This window comes from Solea solea, chromosome 2, assembly GCF_958295425.1.
Source record: "Solea solea chromosome 2, fSolSol10.1, whole genome shotgun sequence".
In the NCBI taxonomy this organism is placed as follows: domain Eukaryota; kingdom Metazoa; phylum Chordata; class Actinopteri; order Pleuronectiformes; family Soleidae; genus Solea; species Solea solea.
In genome coordinates, this window is record NC_081135.1 from 27,529,279 (window position 1) to 27,552,651 (window position 23,373).

The window sequence follows — 23,373 nt, forward strand, 5'->3', positions numbered from 1 at the left end:
AAAATGCCTGTGCATCCCTCTGCTAATAGTCACACTATAGTTGACATAACTGACAATAAGCATTGAAATGTAAAGATGTTGTTGCACAATAGACTACAGCTGCACTTTAATGCATTAAAGGGAAGGAAAAAAAACACACATTCAAGCTGTCTGCTCCTGAAAACACTCCCTGCAGAAATACTTGTAGAGAGCCGCTTGTGTTTCTGTCACCGCATGTAACCTGGCTGCAGCCTCAGAAATAAGAGGCCTCATGTAACCTAATCGATTGAGAAGCAGAGAGACAGACCGGGTCCACACTCACTGTGATACGACTGTGTGTGTCAGACCAGCTACCTAGAATAGAATAGCCACTGCTGCTCTAGAGGAGAGATGGAGGAGGAAGTCAGAGGTGGATTTAACAACTGTTGCTTTCGCTGCTGCTGCTGCTGCTGCTGCGGAACCAAACTAGCTTTCACTCGGCGCTGCGTGGCGCATGTCGAGCTAGAATGAAGTCTCTTTCAAGCCGAGACATTCAGTCTGGATCAGTGTGCAAGTTCATGGGAACATCTTAACTCCGGCGTGTTTAAGGTAAATAATAAAAGAGAAGCGGAAGACGCACGGGTGCATGCATCTGTTTCCTGCGTTAACTAATCATTCTATCGCTGTTTCGTTACACGGATATTCAGCACCATTCGAGTGCGAATAATATGCTAGAGACGCTTCAGACTGGCTCGGGGCGCATGTCTGCAGCGGCAGAGGCAGACGAGGAGCGTCTGTCTGGTGATGAATGAAAACCAGACGGGCTCTGCTGTACAGACTGCGGTGATCGGATAACCTGTTGAATTGCAGCTGTCAGTCAACGTCAAGCCACGCAGAGGCAACGCAGGCGAGGAGAAAGCACTTCAAACACAAGAAACACAGCGTGCCAGTGCACACAATAACAACAAAAGTCGATTTATTCCCCTGTGCAGCTAATGGTTATATCCAGAGATGCTCAGGTAAAACGCTCCCTGTGCTCCCTGTTTCATTTGCCTGGGCATCTGCAACCGACTTCTCCCTCCTTTTATTGCAGCCGGCATTAAGAAAGATTGGATTATAAAATATGGATATAGACATCAGAGTAAGTTGTGTCAAACGTGACTGAAAAAAATAGGTGAAAAATTGGGGAGTTGTTTTATATTTCTTCCTTAAATGTCTAATGGGACATTTGTGTTTGACTGGTGGCCATCCACGCTGCAGTTTACCCACTCATGTGTCATCACACGTACATTTCGTTCCACAACCTGCGCGTAAAGCTGTGCCGAAACCACAGCCTTTTTTTTTGACAACGTCTGCCCTCGGATTTCCAGTTCCCTCGACTGTTGAAAATAGCTTGGCTGCTCCCTGCCGCTATGGCTAATTCCTTGGAACCGGTGGATCCAGTTTGATCCATCCCTCTCTTTCTTTCTTTCATTCTTTCTTTCCCTTACCAACTTGTTGAGTCTGCCCCCCCCCCTCAGTGCTCCTGCTCTAAAAGTTCACTGCGCACTGAATGCGGCTCGGCATGACAGCTTTTTGACTTTGTAATGAAATGTCAAAAGTTTGGGGAAAGTGAGTGCACAGCTCGATGGGACGGTGGCGATTGTGAAGTGGAAACTCAACGGGAAGCGCGCAGAGGAGCCTTTGACGCAGCGACAGCCACCTGTAGGACACAGTAGATGCGCTCTTCCTAAACCTTGTTCTGCCTCTCTGAACTTGTCCAGTTGGTTTTCATGTTTCTTTTTTTTTTGCGGACTGTTGTTGAAACTTGCCCACCTAAGAAGGTTTTTGTTTACTTTCATTGAACGAGATCACTAAACGAAATAGGTAATTTTGACTTTTTAATTTCTTTCAAGGGAGGTGGAGACAGCTTACTACCCCCCTCCCTTCGTCCTTAACTGAATTTACCAAGTCCTTTGCGCAGGGGAGACTCTTGAAGGTAATTACTTGAATCCACATTTTTTTTTCCTATACATGTATTTCAAGTCAAATTTGCTTTACTCTGCTTCACATTTTATTTACATAATACACAACGACAGACTTCTGTTAAAACGTCTGTCACTGTACAGTAGTGAGAAGTTTTCTCCATGCGGTTGCTGAAGGAGACACAGTCATGAACTGAGGCCAAATGCAGTTTTCTTAATATAGAATACATCATCTTGACACACAATTAGAAACCGTGAAACCAGAAGCATATATGTTTGATATGTGCTCATTCGTCTTATGTTCTTCAAGGAAACCAGCATCTGTGCTATAGTAAGATTTGTTGTGTGATCAGAATCGACGATTAACAAACATCTTTCCTGAGATTTGTTTATGAAATTGCTAGTATTATTATTATTATTATGGCTTGAGAGATAAAGATAGATCAGACTTTGAGGAGTGTTATTCATTAAAGTAACACTTACAGCATACAAGTGATGCACAACTTATTTACAACTTCACAGGTTGCAGGAGACATTTAACACGTTACCCATAAATGTTCAGAAGATACACAAAGTGGAAATGTACCTGTCTCTCTCAAACCTATAATTTTTAAGTTCTGTGGCGGACGTAGTTATTCACGTGTTTAAAATAGTTTTATTTTGTAAATATATTGTCCTATGTAATAAGACATTGCACAGACCGGTGTTTCGGTTTAAATGAATCTAAGTTTATGCATCTAAAGCTACATAGCAGTTGTACATTTAATGTGATTTTAAAGTCGTTGGTATTTTTCAGATGAATGGATTGTGAATGCTTAATCTACATGAAATCTTTACTGTTTGAAAACTGACAATGACGTTTTGTTTTTTTTGTTTAATTCAGTGCTCCCATTGCAGTTGAAATGGAGGCTCCTGATGGCCACTGTGCTCGTAAGTCCTCATCTTTCGCTTTACAATCATTGAGCCTGGACAGTTTTCACATAATCATCTTTGTTGTTTTTGTTTTAAAGATGATGATGATGATGATGATGTTGACGACTGTAATGACTGCCTCTGCAGATCATGATGTTTTTGTGGCTTCATTGATTGAAACTCATTTCGACATAAGCAGAGTTTTTACCTTATTGATATTATGTTGATACAAAAGGAGAAGAAATTGCAATCACAGCAAAATAAACATTTCGAGGGATTTTCCCCTGGTTAGACCTTTTCCTGTTTAACTCTTAAAGAGAGAGAAAACGATGCATTAACAACATCCTGTTGAATGCAGCAGATACTGGATATGCAGTTTGTGGTGCTCCATGCCCTTTGCTGGCTTCCTTTGGGCAGGTCTCTTGAATAACTTCCCTGCCCCCCATGTACTTGCTGTATTTGCTTGAGTATTCATAAAAAAAAAAAAGGTAGTGTGTTGTTTATGACACCGATGGGGACTTTTAGGTCTCCATTGGGGGTTTGTTCTTGTAGGAACACTTGGCAGGCGGGTTTGGGGAGGTGGCGGAGGAAGGAGTGGAAGTTGTTCCTTTCTTTGTCCATCTGTGGGTCGCTTCTGACATGACAGTTTTGGAACTAGTAACAGTGTGTTGCGTTAGCATGAAACTGGAAAACACACGTGTTTGTGAAATGTAATAGTTTTGCTGTTCGATACAAGAAACTGCTGTTTAGGTCAAACGTTGCACCCGTTGTATCAGACATCATCTTGTACATACACTAGTATAGGCTCCTTCAGCCCCTTGAATATGAAAACATGTTGCTCTACTCACTATCATATAGCACTCAAATATTTATGATGAGCATGAATCCTATAGTAATAGTTTCTCATACATAAATAAAGTTTTATACTTGATTGCTATTTATTTATTGTGTATGAAAGAGGAAATTATTCAAAATGATTCAAAGAAAGGGGGGGGGGCATATTTGTGGGATACATAGCAGTGAAAAAACTGTTGTTGAACTAAACTTAATGTAAATCTTTGTGTAGTTAATTATTTTGACGGATGGGTTTTGCACCAAATCTGGTGTAGAAGTTCACAAAAAAATGTGTATACAGTCAATTGTCTATGTAAGAGACAGCAACGATATTTCCACTTCAGGAGAATCATGATAACCTGGTTAATGCTGCTGACATAATTTGAGGCCTTGAAAGCATCAGGTACAAGCGTCATTCTTTGAATTGTTTTCGGAAATCAGATATCATGTACTAATGTTGCCTATCCGTTCACCTAACCAACCATCCATTTATGTATGATTATTTATTACCACATCAGCTCTATCTTTGTCAATCTTTCTCTCCCACCTGGGGTATCACTACGTCCTCAAACACAACACATTTCTCATCATCGGTATGAGCTGTTACATTTATTCTCTCATGTAGATTGTACCACTCTCACACGCATGACCAATTTCCCATACAACCTAGTACATTATACCCACAATCCTGAAGGTTTGATTTGCTTTAAAAGTCAATTTAAACCGTCTGTTAATCACTTAATCATTCATCCTCAGCTAAATACTTGTCTGCACTCAGACAATTTAATAAAGGTAATACTCCTACAAAATAAAGAGTTTCTTCATTAAACAGGAATGTGAAAAGTCTACTTTTATGTTTCTTGCTCTAATTTGTTGGTGGTAACATGATGGTGGATCAGTGGTAGAGCCAGTCCTCTTTTAACAGAAGTGTGTGAACGGGTATGAATTAGAAATGTAATTGGAAAAAGCACCGTACATAGATGTCCTGTGTGAATGGGTGAATGATAAAACTGTAGCGTCATCTTTGAGTCGCCGTCATGTCTAGAAAAGCGCTATATAAATACAGATCATTTATCGCTTACATTGTCGTACAGACAGGTGCAAACGTATCCTGTGTAAAAGCAAATTAAAAAAATAACAAGACCACATTAAAGGCACACAACGGAACCTGCACAATAATGTGAGGGAAAAACATAGTCCTATCATTCTAAAACAGTATTTTAATGCCTCAAAAATAGGCATTTTCAACCAAATTCCATTCCTAGAGTAAAACAACAGCCACATGAGTATATACATTTAACAGCATCCATAGTAGTAAGAGCGATAAGTCTTAGTTTCTAAAACTTGCTGGTAACAATTGTTATTTTAGCTAGTTTTATCTTAAAAGTTACATTAGCTAATCTGACAGTATGTGAACACATGTACAGCATGAGCGTGATTGTAATTAGGAGAGTGGTGTATGACTGAGATGTGTGCCTAAGAGTATTATTCATGTACAGAACTGCTGCACCAGTAATGCATATGGCAAAGTTCACCATTATTTTTTTTTTACAGTTTTAACCTAATTCTTGGAATCCACTCTCCAGACATAATGAGTTATCTACATAGTACCAAGTTTGGTCTTCTCTCGGTCAGCCTCACGGTAGATTACCACAAATGGAACACACCATACTGTACGACACTCTTTGGCTTGGCAGCAGCAGGTGCTTCTGTAATGTTTCTGAAGGTCCATGTCGTGCATGTAACATGTAGTGAATGAATGCTGTCATTTGTCCAACTCTGTTTTTTGTTTGCTTATGTATGCGTGCATATCTGTGTGTTCTCAATCTGTGTCTTAAGGAAGGTTCAGGGTTTGACAGGAAAAACCAGCTCCCACACAGTGTGTATCCAGCAAGCCAGAAAGGAGGACCTTGTCACTCCGGAAAATAATCCAGTTCCTCAAACAGTATGACATCAATGCTGTTGGTGTTTTTCAGTCAATAATTTTGCTTCTACCATCGAAAGCAAGGCAGACAGCTCTTGACCTTGATTTCTTTTGGTTATTTGAGCGCCTTGTCATAGCTTGTTTTTTTCCTGTACCTAGATACTAGTGGTTTTTTTTGAATACATTTTAACACCAGACTCACTAGATTTCTGAGAAGATGACTGTACCTTAGAAGGACTACATTCATTTGGAGCCAGCGATGAAGTCAGCATTTATATCACCTACCTAAGTTTCATGTGTGCGCATTTGTTCCTTTCCATTTGTCAGCACCCTGAATGATCCCAGTGTGACATGTTATTCAAAGTATCCTTCCCCCAGCAAATCTTGACTGCTTAATATCCTGAAATTAATGTTCATACGAGATTGACTCAGCAAATGCAGGACAGTGATGCAAAATTTCAGGTCAGCCAACGCAAGCCAGTATCAGTCGTGTTTTTCTATCATCAAAATGCTGTGGGTAAAAAGCATGTACCTTAACATAATGTGGTTTTATTTGTCCAGGGTCAGCAAGGACCATGACCCTTAGCATTTGAGAACAAAAGTCTTCCTCAGGTGCTATTTCTTTGTGGTTAAAAAGACAACAACAAATACACTTCATTAGTGACATTTTAATATTTAAGCCATATTATAATGAATCTTGCAAGTGACACTTAAAAATCACCTCCCCCGGAGAAAAAAAATGGTTTAGTGTATGTTTGAGTCAGTCCTAGCTATGGTGCTGCTAGGCAGCTGTCAGCGTCTGCTACAGTAATGGAAAATCCTTCATGACAAATCTGGGCCACTCCTGTCTCCAGGACAGCATTGCCAAGGGATAGCCAGTGCCGGTCACCTGAGATTTCCTCCAAACCCAACTTGTGCAACCTGAGCCCAGGCCCAGGGATTGTGTCATGGACAGCATCTCCCAGTATGCCATACTCAGTAGCACTGCCACTACAATAGAACAATACCACACATGAGGTTGTCAAGTTTAAAGAAGCTGTCACAACAACACAAGATCTAACAGATATGTGTTTTTCATGTATGAGAGATAATAGCAGACATATTTAGCACTGCCAGTTTACTGCAGCCTTTTAATTTGTACTTAAAATAACACAAGTTATGTACAGTAGAGTTATCTCAATGCCTCCTTCACAGTCTTTCATAGTTGTCTCTGTTCTTGGCGAAAGATGGCTTACTGTGGTTCCTTAGGGATGTGACACCTGGGTCAGCAGGGGTGTTAGCCTGTTGCTGCTGTATTGTTCTAGTGACCCTGACCGGGCTGGGGTGTAAGGGGATAAGGGATTGATTTGCTCTCCCTCTGAGTGGACACGGGGCTATCCATAGCCTGGGCTCTGTACAGACTGCTGAGAGGATGCAACTTGATCCACATTTGCTGGACATTAGCATCCCATAGGTGAATGAAGAGACTGTTTACGTAGTCACATGGAGACCATTCAGAGTTGAAGGCCTGTAACAAGGTTGAGTTATATCATTCATGGTTAGTTTTGCTTTACACAACTGTTTCTACAGTATTGTAGCTAACTGTGAACACTGTGTTTCTATTTGTCTCCCAGGTAATGGCCAGTGCTCTCCTGGAAAGGAGAACTCAAGACGTTTGGTGGATATGTCAACACCTAATGGGCAGACAGTTCTTCAGGGTCCTAATTCCCCAGATGGTGAGTGAACAATAAATATAAACATGTTAATGTGGTCATTGTGTTTTTGGTTGGAGCTCAGAGGGTCACTTTGGGCATTGATGAATTCAGATAATTCCGTTTCGGATTGACCCACACTGTTTTGCTTCAGACTTCAGTGTCTGACGCCCCTAAGGGTGAGCCATTGTGATTACAGTATTGATAACCACTAGTCTGGCATCTGCCATGTAAGCTGTCGTAACTGTGGCACAAAAAAAAGTTGAGGTGGGGGATGTAGGATGCCCAAGGAGTGGATTTTTTTTTTTATTTGAAAAAAGTTAATAAAATAGAAAACCTATTTAAATGAATATCTCCGAAAAACACTGAACTCATTGTACTATGCTCTTCTTTTTCCTTGTTCACTGCAAAATGATTATTGTATTTACAGTGTATGATGCGTTCACATTAGTTGCATCATGTGGGCACATCAGTTATTAATGAATCAGTTATTCGGATGGTTTGATCAGTGCCTTACTTGGTGTCTCGCCCCGTATCAGTTTTTCTTATTTATTACTGTCATGCCATAGATTAGCTTTAGCTATGTCACTATGAAGTAGCAATGTAAGAAAAGGGGAAACTCAGCGAGAGAACAGCAATGAGAGAGAAATAGGGAAGCTTGGTTCCCACAAGTTAAGAGACACAGGGAGGCAGACAGGGTGACAGTTTCACAGGGAGATACTCTTCACCGATAAGACCTGTTGTCATTCTGAATGTTGCTTAACATGATTTGCCATTTGAGGTTTTGTTACAAAAGAAGGGCTGCATCATATCATATGTTGACAGTGAGCACAGAGTGCTGTCAAATTTCAAATGATTGCTAGTTAAAACATAAACTGTACACCAGTTGTCCTGATATTTTGCACTCTGGTAATAAAAATTAAAAAGGGGGGAGACTTGCAACACTTTGGATCAGGTTAATGCTTTGGGGTGATAGAATGTTTTCTTCTTCATAAAGAATTATTGCTTCCACTTCCAAAAAGCTTTTAATCATTCACAAACTCTATCAAGTTTCTCTTATTGATTATGAAAAACCCAGTTAAATAAAAAATGCTGTATTTTAAAGAGCGGTAGAATTAAAAACCAAATACTGCTTTTCAGCCCTTTGAAGTGTATCCTCTTCTGACCACTCTATGCTTCCAACTATGCTTCACTGGAGAGATGGATGTAAAGATGCAATGCTGAATTGCAAGGACATTCAGGTCTGCTCTGCGTTGCCAGGATACAGCTGTTGAAGACATGAGTATTGGTCTAAGTGTTGTGCACAAACCGTGGCATTGGAAACATACAGCATACAGTTGAAGAATGCAGTTGCTTTGTGGAGATTTTGCGGTTTGGTCTATAAAAAAAACATATGTCGCCTGAATTTCTGCTTCTTTTTTCCTGGCTTCTGGAGCCGGATGCGGCTCCAGTGCCTGAGGGGACAGGTGATGGATGCAATCAGATTGCAGGTTTTAGTAAAACAATCACATATGCACGCCATGTGATTATTGTCCCTGTAAATCCCGAAACAAGTTCATCAGGTTCAGTAAGTTTTGCGTGGATAGTACCAGACTTTGTCTAGATAACCTTCCATGTGCAACCTTAACAACCATTAACAAAACTACAATATACATTTTTGGTGTAAGACATTCTGAAAAAAACATTATTCTTACAAATATCTATGTCTTAGGGAACAAAGTAACAATGTCAGACACATAAAGCAGCTAAATCTCAGTGTTCAGCATGATATTGCTTTGTAGGAAAAAACAAAACTATAAAGCAGGAGTAGTCCAGGTAGACACATTTTATTCAAGAAAAGGTCGAGCACATCATAATGTCGAACAAGTATTGTTGGTTAAGTATATTCTAGAGTATGTCCAATATACTGCATATTTAAATGTGTGCATCAGTGTGCGTAGTCAACAACTGACTAGTATAATGAAATACTATTTTGACTGTTGTTAATTTGAACATTGAATATGATAAAAATAAAATACACAAAACATGTTTTCTCATGTCAGTTGAAAAATAAAAGAAGCCTGCAAAAGAAAGAGATAAACAAAACCACCCTTGTGAAAAAAAACTAATGTTAGGAACTAAAATATTAATGTAAAAGAATTACCTTAAATTAGGTCAACAATTTTTCTTTGACTTTACTCAAATCTATTTTTGAAAAGTCTTCTTTTGATTAAGACTGTGCAGTCTACTTTTCTCTTCTCAGATCACACCATGTGCAAGAGACGTTTTCTCTGTTTATCTGTCTTTATTTCCTGATTCCTCATCTATCCCTGGATGTGTGTCTCACTCACTGTTGTTCACACAGAGAGTGAGAGTCTATTACCCTGAGAAAACACAGGGTTTGCTTTTGATAATGCCATAATATACTTTGAAATGCTGCTCCATAGTCAACCCTATGTCGGGACTGCTCAAGTACAAAGTTGCGCATCTGTTGGCCCTGCAAATATTTCACAATAAAAGCCTGTTGAGAAACTGAATGGATTGAGGGAACTGAAACTGCAGAGTGCTTTTACTTTGAAACAGGATGTGTTGTCTTTGTAGCACATGCAAAAGATAGAGACATTGAAACTGTGGTGAAATATCATTTTCTCTGTCATTTTCTTGCTCCTGGTGAAAATAGACATGAGTTCTATTCTCAAGAACAAAAGCAGCACAGCTCACTCATATATCTCAGGTTGGCAGTGTGGCCGTCCCAAAATAAAAAGCAAGACATTCAGCAAAGCAGACGCTCGGCTGAGTTTTGCCACATGGTCATTTACAACACATGTAATTGGTCTGGATTTCCTGAAAACTCTAGTGCCGTAAAGTCTAGAAAAGCTGCACCAGTTAAAACACAAATGCTCTGTCAAAATGTGGCAGTCATCAATGATTTATAATAATAAGTCTGGGTTTGGATGAGACGGTGTCTTGGTCTGGATTTGGACCGTGTTCACCCAATTAGTGACCTGAGCAGTGGTGGCTCGACAATAGGGGGCACTAGGACGCAGCCCTCATGAACAATGCAGACAAGAGAAGGCAACTTCTGAATTACCCGAATAAGTTGTTATTCCGGCAATGAATAATCTGAATAAGATCCTCGAGATATCACAAAGCTCTCATCGGTTCACACACCCCTGCACCTGCTCTCTCTCTCTCTCTCTCTCTCTCTCACACACACACTCTCTCGCTCTCTCTCAGCTCCAAACTTTCTTAGTTGCTGCTGCAGATCCGAGTCTGTAGGATCGCAATATTCTTTATGCTACATCATTTGTAGAAAGACCTTCACGACATACTGAATTTTTCTTTCCATTCATCATCATCAAATTTATCGTCAAGTAGTTGTTGTTTTTTGTTTGAAATGTGGCATCTCCTCCCCAAGATTTTTTTGGGAAAAAACTGTTATATTTTATTTTTGCATGCATGCATAAATTAGATAAAAATCATCACCAAGGAATTGTTTTCTTTATTTTGGAAGACAAGATTTTGCTGTTTTTGATAAAAATTCCTATCGTAACACAAAAATCAATATTCAACTTTTATCTCATGTGATTGATACATAATAGTCAAACTACAGGATAATTCACTGAAGGAGCTTCAATTAGTCATTTTGCCACTTGACTGGAAAAGTATTTGCAATGAACAACCCAAGTGATTATTAGTAAGAGACTGAGTGTGAATGAAACTAGGTGTATCTGTGTTATGTTTGCATGCTTTTTTGCCGGACTATCATTTTTGTGTATTTTGTGAGTACTACTGCCTGGCACCTAGAAACTCCAGTTTTTTCCCGCCAACCACCCCCCCCCCACACACACACACACCCTCGAACACACATGCTCATGCACAACATTATAGAATCCTTTGTCCTTGTCATCCAGCCAGTCTCCCATTGCTAGTCGGATAGACTAAGCTACAGGGCCTCTGACACTCCCTTTCTACCCGGGGACAGCCAGGAACCAGACTAGCCTGTTTCTCTTTCTCTCTCTCTTCACCATTTCCATCCATCCATAAATCTATCTCTCTGTGAGGCGAGTAGCTAAAATTGCTAGAATGCCTCCCCCCCACATGTCCATTAGTGATACATTCCCCACAATCCCTGTCCATTGCACTTCAAACCTGTCGTCCTCCAGTCAGTCTAGTACATACTGAGACTAGCACAGTTCTTCTTGGGCCTTTGCTGTTCCACTCAATTATACAGAGGGAACTCATGCTCCGACCTAGTTCACCTCCATCATGCAACCTTAGCAGTATGAAGGTAAAAGCTGTTCCAACTTCTGCATTTGACGCTGTAAACTAAGCGACTCTGTGTTTCTTTTCTTTTTTTTAACAGAACTGAAAATTAAACAAGAGGAAGAAACAGCAGATGTAGGTGACAAAAGAAGCCCAGCCCCAGAAGAAATACACCAAACAGTGGAGGAAGGAGGAGTAATGGAGGAATCTATGACTGGCAGCCCAAGCAACATACAGGATGGATTATCTGGACCAAATGTGACAGCTGATGCAGGAAGTCGACAACCAAGTGGTACCTATGAGTATTTTTCAAACTGCCATTCAAAGTGTAGAAGCTGCCTGGTATAATTGTTGCCATTAACAATTAAAGCCACAGTGGTTTTCCCCTCTGAGTAACTCCTAAACCATTTTGCTATCCTCAACAATGGGTGTGGACTGCTCTCTGTTTTTGTTTTGTTTTTTGTTGAAAGACAATAGTTTAGCCATGGAATTATTATCAGGAAAAAATATCCTAGGAATCCCCCGCAACCTGTTCCAACTGACGCCACGGCTGCTGTCGTTGTCACAGCGTTAGGATCACATTTCTCCCTTCCATCTGCCTGCAGATCAAATGATTTGCTATTGCATTACAACAGTAACTGCATATAAAGCACAAGTGTACCGAGCTACACCGTCCCACGATGAAAAGTCAGTTGTGATGTGAGGACAATCTGATAGGCGTTATAATTCACTCAGCTGTTAAAGAAAATGGGGCAAAGGGAAGAGTCTGTTAAATCGTCTTCACCAGGTGGGTGGTATTGACTTGGTAATGCCTTCCTCTACTAGGTGACAGGCCATTCCACTGCCCCCAGTGTGGTGTCTCGTTCACCCAGAAGGGAAATCTACTGCGACACATCAAGCTGCACACGGGCGAAAAACCCTTCAAATGCCCGTTCTGTAGCTACGCCTGTCGGAGGCGCGATGCTCTAACTGGACATTTGCGCACACATGCTGGTAAGACTCCTCCTCACCCTCTTACCTTCTGTTTTTACTCATCCATTTCTCTTACCCAGATGAGACTCCATTAATCAGAAGTGCTCCAGTGATCGAGCCATAATGCGTGTAGTGCTTGGGACGGAACCTGTTTTATTTTTAGTGAATTGATGAGTCAGACCCTTGTCATTACTATCCTTAATAAATGTACTTGTTACGTTCCACATTCTTCAATTGCTATGCATACTTCATCATCCCAGTCTGGTCCTGGCATTACTGGTACTATGAAACCTATTTGGTTTCTTTGATGTCAGGACTAAAGTATACTCGCATAAAGGCAAGCCATGTAACGTTAGGACACATAAAAGCTCTTGCCTGCCTTGCCTCTTACCTGATGGATGTAGTCATTTTTTAATTTATATAGGCTTGTAAGTACCCCTCAAATAATTCTTTCTCCTGAAAAAGAAAGTTGTCCCCTTGATTATGGTTGGTTACTGTTTTGCTAGATAAGGTGCAATAGTGTGTTATAGACAGTGAGTGTTTTAGGTACCAAAGACATTCTGTTGCTTAGTTGCTTGATTCACTGAAGAGGAAACTATCTGTCTGTTGAGAAACGCAAGTGCTGTGTCTGTCAACTGTAACCCACCTCGCTCCTCTCTCCTCTCCCCCTTTGTGTTACGTTTGAAATTAAGGTCGGACAATAAAGTCAGTTCTACTTTTGATGCCCCCATGGGGTTTACTCATGCACAGTTCTTTTTTTAGGTAGGGGAAATGAGTGTGTGTGTTTGGGCATGCATGGGTTCATTTTTTGGGTTAATCATTCTGTGATTAAGTTGTCACTGATATACAGTACATCTGTGTCGCACTGTCATGTGCGAGCACTTGTTAATTTTCACCTCTTTTATTGTACAGATGAATTTGTTTGTCCAAATAAGGTTTTGCCCGTGTCAAACCGTGAGTGGTGAATTCCACCCCTCGTCAATGAGTGACAAAAGTGAGGAACATGACGCCAAAGTTGTGCCATCCTGACTCCCCTGACTCTCTTTTACATGCAGGGACTGAGGACTCATTAGTCTGTGGGTGCTGCAGACATGGAAGGTGTAGCCAAAAGAGAAAATAAAGCAAAACATGAGGCTATGTGAGAAGAAAATGTAAGATAAGAGATAGAACTACTACAACACAACACAAGTGTCTTCCATTTGCGGGACAGTCATAACTTGACGCGCGATTGAGTTTTCATTTTCAAAAAAACGGAACATCTAAACTCATGTCAGTTCCCATTTATTAGCCAAATACAATCAGTCAAGTGAGTACACAGTGTGGGCAATTTGCATGAATAAGAATAGCAGTTGAAAGGTGGATTCTTCAGGCCCATCCAACATCTGCACAATGCCATGTGTGGGTGGCCACATGCAATATATATATGAAAAAGAAAGATGCCCTGTGTGTGTGTGTGCGTGTTCTTGTATGTGTTGCTTTGTGATGTCCACAGATCATCCACACCATATGGAGTGAGGACATTTTGGGAAAGTGAGGACATTTTGGCTGGTCCACACTTAGTTGTGATGGTTAAGGTTAGGGTAATGTGTTACGTCTATACACGCAAGAGTGTGAAAATGTGAACCACTGAGAACAAGGGAGCGACACTTGAATAAATCCTGCCTACTCTGAGTTGCACTGCAGGAAAGTAGCACAGCAAATTACCTCCATGTTGTAAAAGTTACTCTGCCCAGAACGATTATTAGCGCAGTGACCTTGTAGATACACCTTTTGTTAATAACATTGAAACCCTTTGTCATTAGCCACCACAAGGAGTTTTTTCTTTCTTTTTTTTTTTTTTAGCCTCAAGTTCTGCAGATACAATGGCGTTTATGGACCACGTGACTACTGAATAACATATTTGACAAAAAAGATAAAAAATAATAAAAAATAAACAAAGCCTGGTGATGTAAGATTAAATAACATGACCATGACTGGCCTCGCCACTCTGTAACAAATTTCACAGTTTTTATTTCTCATATGTCTGAGGACATAGTCCAGGGAAGAAAATGTCACATTTATATCTGAATTAACCAGATAGCTCTGAGTAAGTTGTGTTCTTGTGAAACGTGTTATTGGAAACACACAACATCCTCTTTGTGGGAGAAGCTTATATCAGCGTGTAAACTATTACCTTCCTCGTGTGTGTGTGTGCGTGAGTGTGTCAACATGTCCTCTTCTAAGAAAAAAACACTGGGTCTGTCTGTGTGTGTCTGTCTGTGTGTGTGTGTGTGTGTCTGTAGGACCTTTTATAGCATTTACACTATCTTGTCAGGACCAGTAGTCCTCGTGGGAGACTTAAGTCTGGTCCTAATGAGGCAGAACCTAATTTCAGAGAAACTGGTGACGTTTAGGGCTAAGATGTGAATTGTGGTTAGGTTAGGGACAATGATTTGTTTAGGCTGTCCAAAAGAATGGAAGTGAGTGGTGTGTCCTAAGATGAACAGCTGTGTGTGTTTGTATGTCAAAGTCTCCATGCATCTCAAGTTTGGTTTATCTGGTCTCACAGTGTTAACAGCACTGGATCATCAGGACAACTCTTTGTAATAGCAAGTTAATGTTGTCCTCCGTTGAATTGCAATTGTCACTCACTCCAGCCTCCAGGGGGACATAGTGTCTTATCTGTGTGTCTTTTTCTTTTTACACATTTTCAATTCAACGTTTACCTGAATAGGAAATGGCACACGTGGTTTCATTGTGTAAAGGTCGCTAACACTGATGACCTGTACATGACTTGAGTAACTGCGCTGTATATACCGTATGCTGGGTTTCTCTGAACCGCTGGGCAACTCACTGCACTGTGGCTCTGTATAATCTTTCAACCACAGTGGTTTGAGTGGAAATGAGTCGTTGTAGTGGATCAAGTGTTAGTTGTTCACACCAGTCTTTTGACAACTTGAAAAAATGCTTGCGTTTAAATTTCCATCCATCTTTTGCTCATCTCTTTTTTTGTGTAATGAAGTCATCTCATGAAAGGCATCATAAAATGATGAGCCAAGCCGGGTGGAAGGAGAGACGAGAGCTGAAAGGAGTTAGATGTAAAGATTATGTCTTCATCTTTCCACTTGCCTATAGGAAGAATTTGAATGAAATAGAAATGGCACAATGAATCACTCCACCTCCATAGCAGTTCAACTCTGTTCCTACCGCCACCATGGGGCGATAAGTTGTGTGGAATCCTCACACTAATAGTGGAACACCCATGATCTCAGAGGCTCTCAGACACTTTTGGTTTGTGTGTACTACTGACTGTACTACTACGCACCGAGCGGTGAATGAGAATAATATGCTTTCCATTGAATATCTTCACTTTTAGTTGGCAAACCACACAAGTGCAACTACTGTGGGCGGAGCTACAAACAGCGCACGTCTCTGGAGGAGCATAAAGAGCGATGCCATAGCTACCTGCAAGGTATTGGCTTAGATCCAACTGCCCACACTGGCCCTTACACAGGTAAATACATTTGACTAAATCTGAAACCATGTGTAATTAAGTGCATTTAACATTTGATTTTAGAGGAAAATATCAGTGTATGAGGTTATATATTTATATTCATTTAATTATATCATGGCTGTAATGTTTGTCAAATGACTTTTATGCTTTTATGTGTATATTTGACCCACTGATTCATCAGCTCCACACAATTCTTTCTGTTTTGTTTTTCGTGTCTTTGGGCAAATTTTCCCACGCTGCACACAGAGTGATGCATTTTGTGACATGACTGAGCAGACGAGGCCAAAGAAGCACACACAGTGCAAATAAAGATAAACGGCTTCCTACAGTTGCGCTATGGCTGAAAGCACCAAGAGAAGTTTCACAAGTGGAGTCTACTCTCTGAAAGTAAACCTGGACGATCAGTAGGAGTTCACCGTCACGATAACCATCTTAGCTTCTTGCGAGTGTGGTCATGTCATATTGAAAATGCGTGCTCAGCCAACAGCAGTCAAATGCTCCCCGAACAGCTGACTGACTGCGTGTCTGCACGTTCAATCACCAAGCAGCTCCGATTAAGTTTCCCAGGTGCCGTAACGCTACGTTAAACGGCCGATGTTCAACACATAACTTACCACAGTACTGTAGAAACAACATCAGAAGACACCGCTGCTTTGTGTGTGTGTTAGAGTGGGTAGGGCGGGTGAGAGAAAACTAGGTCATACACAACAGGGTCTCTAGGACCCTTGTTTGCGTTGTTCTTTGTAAAAAATGTAAGTAACAGAAATGTGTATTAAGAAAGTCTGACTTTCATTATGATTAAAATACAATAATGAAATTCAAAGGCCTCCAAAAGCTAAATGATTAATATAATCAAATTATTATTGTCATTATTATTATTATTATTATTACTATCATCATTATTATTATTATTATTGCTATTATTATTATTATTATTTTAATAATCTTACATCCCAAAAGTGTCCTTTCCCTTCCTAATTTTCCTCCATACTCATATTTGTCAAGGTGAACTTCCTAAAGAGCCTCGGCCCATGTCAGAGGCAAACAACATGGCTACCTTTGACCGGCCGCCCGTTATTGAGAGGCTGCATAGCAACGTGGGCAAGAGGAAGAGCACCACACCTCAGAAGTTTGTGGGTGGGTATTTCAAATAAAGACTTAACAGTTTGTGGCTTCATCTACTTCACTGTGGGAAGTTGACCCCACGGTGAAGCAGCTTGATAGGCCTGTAGTCACAAACAATTTTAGTTATGCTTACAAGTCAAGTTGTATGATGAATATGATATTATAATTTCAAGTGATGAAACAAATGTACTCATGTGTCTTTTAAAATCTTGTTTTGTTCTGACATAGTTTCAAGCCTTCCATACTGTAGTAGTGTTCCGTTACACCGTGCAGCTTTATGAAGTGTTACACAGCAGCCGTGCTTTACTTGCAGATATGTCTCCTAAATTTGGTTTTATTTGCCACAGTATTAGCAAAATAGCTTGAGCAAGTAGAGCGTGCACGTGACTGAGGCAAGGAAATGTTTTTTTCACTCTGTGGTTAGCTACACCTGTGACTTTGCCATTGCTCTTATTGAAAGAAAACAGCTCACCGCATCCCTGTCCTAGAGGGGTTAAAGAGTGCAGCACTAGATGGATGGGGCTTTCCACTCTCTTTGACTTGTGCATTAAGTACAACACGTGCAAAATGTGAAAAACAAGCACTGAAATATCAGAAAAGGTAGACACTTGACAAGCTAGGAGGGACATTTTGTGACCTCAAGCCATGTGAATTATTCAGCAACCTTTTTTGTAGCTTAAAGTGAGTATGTCCTTTTTTTTTTCTTCCTCTTTTTTTTGCATGTATATACTTGAACTGTGACACTTTTCAGTCAATCAATCAATCCTTTTCATTTAGGTGAGAAGATAGTTCGCTACAGCTACCCTGACATGGGATATGAGATGGGCATTAAGTATGAAAAGCAGGCTGAACTGATGCCAGCCCACCTGATGGATCAGACCATCAGCAATGCTGTTACATACCTGGGATCAGACACCCTTCGGCCCATGCTCCACCATCCAGGTCCGCCTCTTTCTATGGCCGAGGTGGTGCCCATTGTCAACCCCATGTACCACCATGTCATGCCCCTAAGCCAGCGACCGGAGCATCCAGGAAACTGTGACTCGCTGCCACCACATCTGCCCCAGCGCCATGACTTCCCCAGCCATCCCACCTCAAATGGCCCCACTGCTTTAACCAGGCAGGGCAAGCCACACCAGTCAGGACATGAGGAATCTCCCAGCAACAGTGGAGTGGACTCTGCTGACTCAGCACGCAGCAGCCCCCTGGAGAGGCAGGGCTACCATGGAAGTAACGCCCCTCCTGGCCTCAGGTCTCAAGCAAGTTCAGCGGTGATCTGCTCAGGCGAGCAGGTGACGGGAGCTATAGCGAGAGTCGGGCCGGGAATGGCAGCCGGGCTAATGCGCGTGACCCCAGAGAGGCCGCTGAACCAAGAAGGGGTGCGCGTGTTTGGGAGAAATGGCCAGGAGGTGCGGGCCTTCCAGTGCGAGCACTGTCGGGTGCTCTTCCTAGACCACGTTATGTATACCATCCACATGGGTTGCCACGGATACAGGGAGCCACTGGAGTGCAACATCTGTGGTCACCGCAGCAAGGATCGCTATGAGTTCTCCTCTCACATAGTCCGCGGTGAGCACACCTTCCATTAAGTGGATAGGTAGGGAACTAAGAGGGAGACGAAGAAGGGAAAGGAGCAATAGCCTGTTACCATTCTCATTCCCACACCTCCAAGACTGCATAGTTGAATAGCACTATACAAGTGTAGCACAATCAAAGACTTCTTTTTAAGCTACTTGATGTGAAAACGAACAGTTTAACAATCATATGAAGGTTTGGGCCAAAGACACATTTTCTATGTATTTAATTAATAATTCAAAATAGAGGAAGGAAGGGAGTCATGCTTTTTCTCCCAAAATATCAGTGTGTTTTGTATAGAGCAGTTATCAAATGAATATGAGTATTTGTTCTTCTTCCATTCTTCTTTTTATTCTTACTTGAAAAAGCCTCATTTCCTCATTGTTCCTTCACCACCTTGTGGGCTCAGTGTGCTAAAATGCAAGTTTATAGGACTGGAAAGGATATTAAACGTAGTGAGACCATTAAAGGCGCTCACAAAAGCACCACACACACACACACACACACACAGAGAGCTTATTGCATGTAGCATTGTATTCCTTTACTCGTTTCTTGTCTACGACATCACCGTGATCAGCACAAGTTTATTTCCTACAAATTCAGTCTAATAGTATGGATTCGTGGCGCTGTGCAATTGAATGGCTTTTTGATAAAGAGGCTATTTTTTTTAAAAGAAATCTATGAAGAGACGTGTCGGTAAAAGCAGACAATAATCCAGTTTCTACAGATATGCAGTATACATGAATTCATTGTGGTAATCAGATTGTTTTCATTGTTAGTGAATATTTCTTTCCTATCAAAGTTGTGACATTTTAGTGAGAGTCAAGAAAGCCACAACTACCTCCTAGGAACTACATGGTATCAGTCAGATAATGTGAAAGACTTTAGCACATTCACTGACATTATATTGATATGATAGTAGTTTTTGTTTCCTTCACTTTTGATTACTTTTACCACAATTGCTTTTCTGATGAAGTAAATATTCATGTACTACAATCACAGAAAAAGAAAACCTCCAAACCTTCTATTTATATTAAGATTGGATTATTCTGTAACACACTTTTTTTTTTTTAATTCTCTCACAAAAATGTCACTTGGATCTGAATTTGTATCTTGTATAGAATGTGAACGAGGACACATTTTGAAATTCATATAGACAAAATAAATAATATTTTAGGTTAGGCTCACTGATAGCAAAAGTTTACTTCAATTGACTTTTTTTTAACTGAAAGTACCATTCATTTGGCATTTAATTACACAAAACCTGACATGCATTTGTAAATCATTCAATTTTTATATCACGAAACAGAATTTGGTGCTTTTATTACCACTTATTTCTCTCCATAGCAATCAGCCTCTGTTTTTTGGGTTTGCACTTCGATGCCGATGAAGCAAAATAGCAGCAGAAGGAAAGTTCCCACGGTGTAGATGTCAGTAAGCCCCCCCAAAAATGGTATTAAATCATTAGATCTTGACTCGTAGGTTGTGTTGCTCACAGTGTTATCACAAATCTCTAAACAGCACGGCTTTGAGTGTCACAGTTTGTTTGGCGCTGTCAGCCGTAAATGTCACAGGGTGGTAAAGAAACTTTTTTTTTTCTTTTTGTTTGTTTACTCAAAATCAAGCAGTTAAACTTGTGGTTGGAGTTTGTGGCGGATTTATGAATACCACTGATGTACCTCACGTTATGCTTTCGGTCTATATTTATGTTTTATGCTGGACGGCTTTGTGTGTTAAAAGTGTTGACGCTCGTTTTTCAGGGAACGGGGTCGGCCGGGGTCTGCGGTATTGGTGCTATTTTCTGGCACGTCACACACCCGCATAAATATGTCTGCTTTAAATGCAATTTTCCATCCTTTGTACATTATTACAAGTACAAGTACAGTGCAACATCACAGAGGTGCTTTGTCCGTGGCACCTTAAAATGTTTTGCTAAGCACAGCTTGAATGCCTAAAATGTATTATAGGGATTGGGGAGAAGACTTTGATGTGTGTCTTATGAGTTCCTTGCTGCAGTAATGTAACCTGATCCTGTACAAATCCCACTGCTCAAACACACACTCGCACACGCTGTCTCTTACACTTTGCTACTTTTTCCTCCTGCTCTTTGCTTCAGTATGACACTAGCAATGTAAATGTATGACCTTTTACAGATGAAATGAAGAACCAGGGCAGTGTCAACAGGAGGGAAAGTGAGGAAAAGCTTGTTTAAAGCATTGTTCTACTCTGAAGGCACTCTCCACCCCCCCCCACCCATTACAAGTTCTGATTCATGACGCCAGGTGCAGCTGCTCCACAGTTACTATCTGACTCGGATGTGACTGTGCTCTGTACAGTTTGCCACGCGGTTTATGTCCATGCCCTGCGTATGATGTGTTTGTCGTTGCATTAAAGTGTAGGTCGAGTCAAAAAAAACCAAACTGTCTCTGACAGAAAACAGGGCATTACTTTGTCTGAAGCCCTCAGAGTTTGGCGTCCTGCTTTCACACTGGTCAGTTTCATCACGTAATACACACGTGATTATCCTCTTAGGTCAAACTCAGCGATATTTGTCAATGTTCAATATCAAAAGGCAGCTTTTCATCCGTTTACATAATCGCTTCTTTATTGCGCACATGGTGCCCAGCTATCATAGAAACATACCGTCTGGAAGGTATTGGCACTGAAAATTGTTTACACCCATATTGACTCCATACATTCCTCTTCTATATTATCCATGTATATATATTCCTCGTGTGAAAGCCCCGTCTATTTGACAACACATCCTTTTGATCATGCGATGGTAAATGTTACTCTGTGGGAAATAAGAATAAGACGGGACAGAATGACATTGAATTAAAATATAGATTACGATCTTCTCACTGTTCCGGCCATATACACTGCCTGGCCAAAAAAAAAGTCTCTACCTAAAAGAAAGGGTCACATTTAGCTTTGATTTCAGCACTCATTCGCTGTGGCATTGTTTCCATAAGCTACTGCAATGTCACAAGATTTCATTCCATCCAGTGTTGCATTCATTTTTCACCAAGATCTTGTATTGATGATGGGATAGTCCACTGGACCACTGAGCAAAGCCTTCTCCAGCACATCCCAAATATTCTCACTGGGGTGAAGGTCTGGACTCTGTGGTGACCATTCCATGTGTGAAAATGATGTCTCATGCTCCCTGAACCACTCTTTCACTATTTGAGCCTGATGAATCCTAGCATTGTCATCTTGGAATATGCCCATGTCATCAAGGAAGAAAAAAAAAATGCATTGATGGAATAATCTGGTCATTCATTATATTCAGGTAGTCAGCTGACCTCATTCTTTGGGCACATAATGTTGCTGAACCTAGACCTGACCAACTGCAGCAACCCCTTACCTTTGCTTAGTTAAATCCAGGTGGTGACTTTTTTTTGACCAGGCAGTGTAGTTTGAATTGTATTATGTTAATTCTCATCAAGTAATCAGTGAACCGAAATACTCATTTGACCTTATTTGGGGGTTTATGTATGTTTTAAAATAAGATTTTGGTGCTCCCTCAATAATAATAATAATAATAATAAGAATAATAATGAAAATAATAATAATAATAGTAGTCGGGTCACCCTGAACAGCCCAACAAAAAAGTGTGGCAAAAACCTCTTCTGTCAGCTTTCCTTTTGAGTGAGGATTTTACTTGAAAACCAAAATCAGTGGTATTGTTGCAGATGGGGATGGTTTTGTAAATTGCTAAATGTCTATTTTCTGCTGAGATGTTAATGCAACTAGTTTTGTGAACTTTTTGTGTGTGTTTTTTAAGTTGGAAAAAAAAATGTTTACAAAAAATGTATAAAACAGGGTTCAGGTACAATGTATTTTTTAAGAAATAATATATGATTGTGTATATTTTGGCACTGAATATTGACATTTTTTTTTTTGAAAATGTGTGCCGATCGATCATCTCTGATGTTGAGAACAATTCTCTGATGTGAGGGCTCTCAGGTATTTACATAGGTTGTGTAATGTTTAATGTCCTACAATGTGTAATTTATTTATCTCAAAAGTTAGCAAATTAGTTGAAATTCTTTCATTTTTCCTATGAAGGTGAAGGAAATTGGAAATGTTCAGCCCCATTTACTTGTTTGTTTTTATGTTTTTATTTTTTATTCCAACGTCAGTGACGATACATGAAGACACACTGCAGTGAAGAATGCAATGTATATTTTGGAGGCATGGGTTTCTCTTAATTAAATACTGATTTTACTTCCCCCTCTTGTTTTGTGACATTTGAACAGTAAGTGAGGTATATTGTTATATAGTTTCCTTCATTTAAATTGTATCTTTAATTAAACTTGCAATTAAAAGAATTTATTGTACGAAGAAGAATGCAGTGCTTACATCTTGTCAACGACATGCGGGAAAAAGCACATCAGGAACTTTTTATTAAAGCAACATAAACAAAAAAAAAAACGTTTCACAGAAATAACTTGACCACTAATGTGTCCTGCGACTTCTCCACCTTTCTTTGGTTTTGAATTCTTTTAGAAAACATTAACTAGTGTTGCTACAGGAGATCATTGATAAAGATGGAGCGGTTTAGGTGAAGCTAATATTGAGTGAGATCTGTCGACCCATGTCCATGAGAGTTGATGTGTTTTATTAAAATGAAACGCTTCAGTGATCCATCATAAAATATGTCTTTATTACCACAGG

At 40.3% G+C, this 23,373-nt stretch overlaps 1 protein-coding gene across 4 annotated transcripts; it reads left to right on the forward strand.

Annotated features, from left to right (window-relative positions):
• Window positions 1-331: 331 nt before the first annotated feature.
• On the forward strand, window positions 332-22,928 carry ikzf2 (IKAROS family zinc finger 2). 4 transcript variants are annotated; one of them, XM_058623051.1, is made up of 9 exons: window positions 332-567; window positions 1,854-1,936; window positions 2,806-2,852; window positions 7,206-7,307; window positions 11,629-11,820; window positions 12,354-12,521; window positions 15,856-15,993; window positions 16,999-17,130; window positions 17,896-22,928. In XM_058623051.1, exons 3-9 carry the CDS (start codon window positions 2,825-2,827, stop codon window positions 18,705-18,707), a joined length of 1,572 nt encoding a protein of 523 aa, XP_058479034.1. In that variant the 5' UTR covers window positions 332-567; window positions 1,854-1,936; window positions 2,806-2,824; the 3' UTR covers window positions 18,708-22,928. The 4 variants fall into 4 exon arrangements, with proteins under 4 accessions (XP_058479034.1, XP_058479035.1, XP_058479033.1 ...); XM_058623050.1 differs by lacking the exon at window positions 332-567 and adding an exon at window positions 903-1,662; XM_058623049.1 differs by lacking the exon at window positions 332-567 and having other exon boundaries at window positions 903-1,936.
• The last annotated feature ends 445 nt before the right edge of the window (window positions 22,929-23,373 follow it).

Coding starts and splice junctions, on each gene's coding strand:
- ikzf2 (XM_058623051.1), top strand. CDS start 2,825: ATGGAGGCTCCTGATGGCCACTGTGCTC. Junction 7,308..11,628: donor GGGTCCTAATTCCCCAGATG/GTGAGTGAACAA, acceptor TTTTTTTAACAG/AACTGAAAATTAAACAAGAG. Junction 11,821..12,353: donor AGGAAGTCGACAACCAAGTG/GTACCTATGAGT, acceptor TTCCTCTACTAG/GTGACAGGCCATTCCACTGC.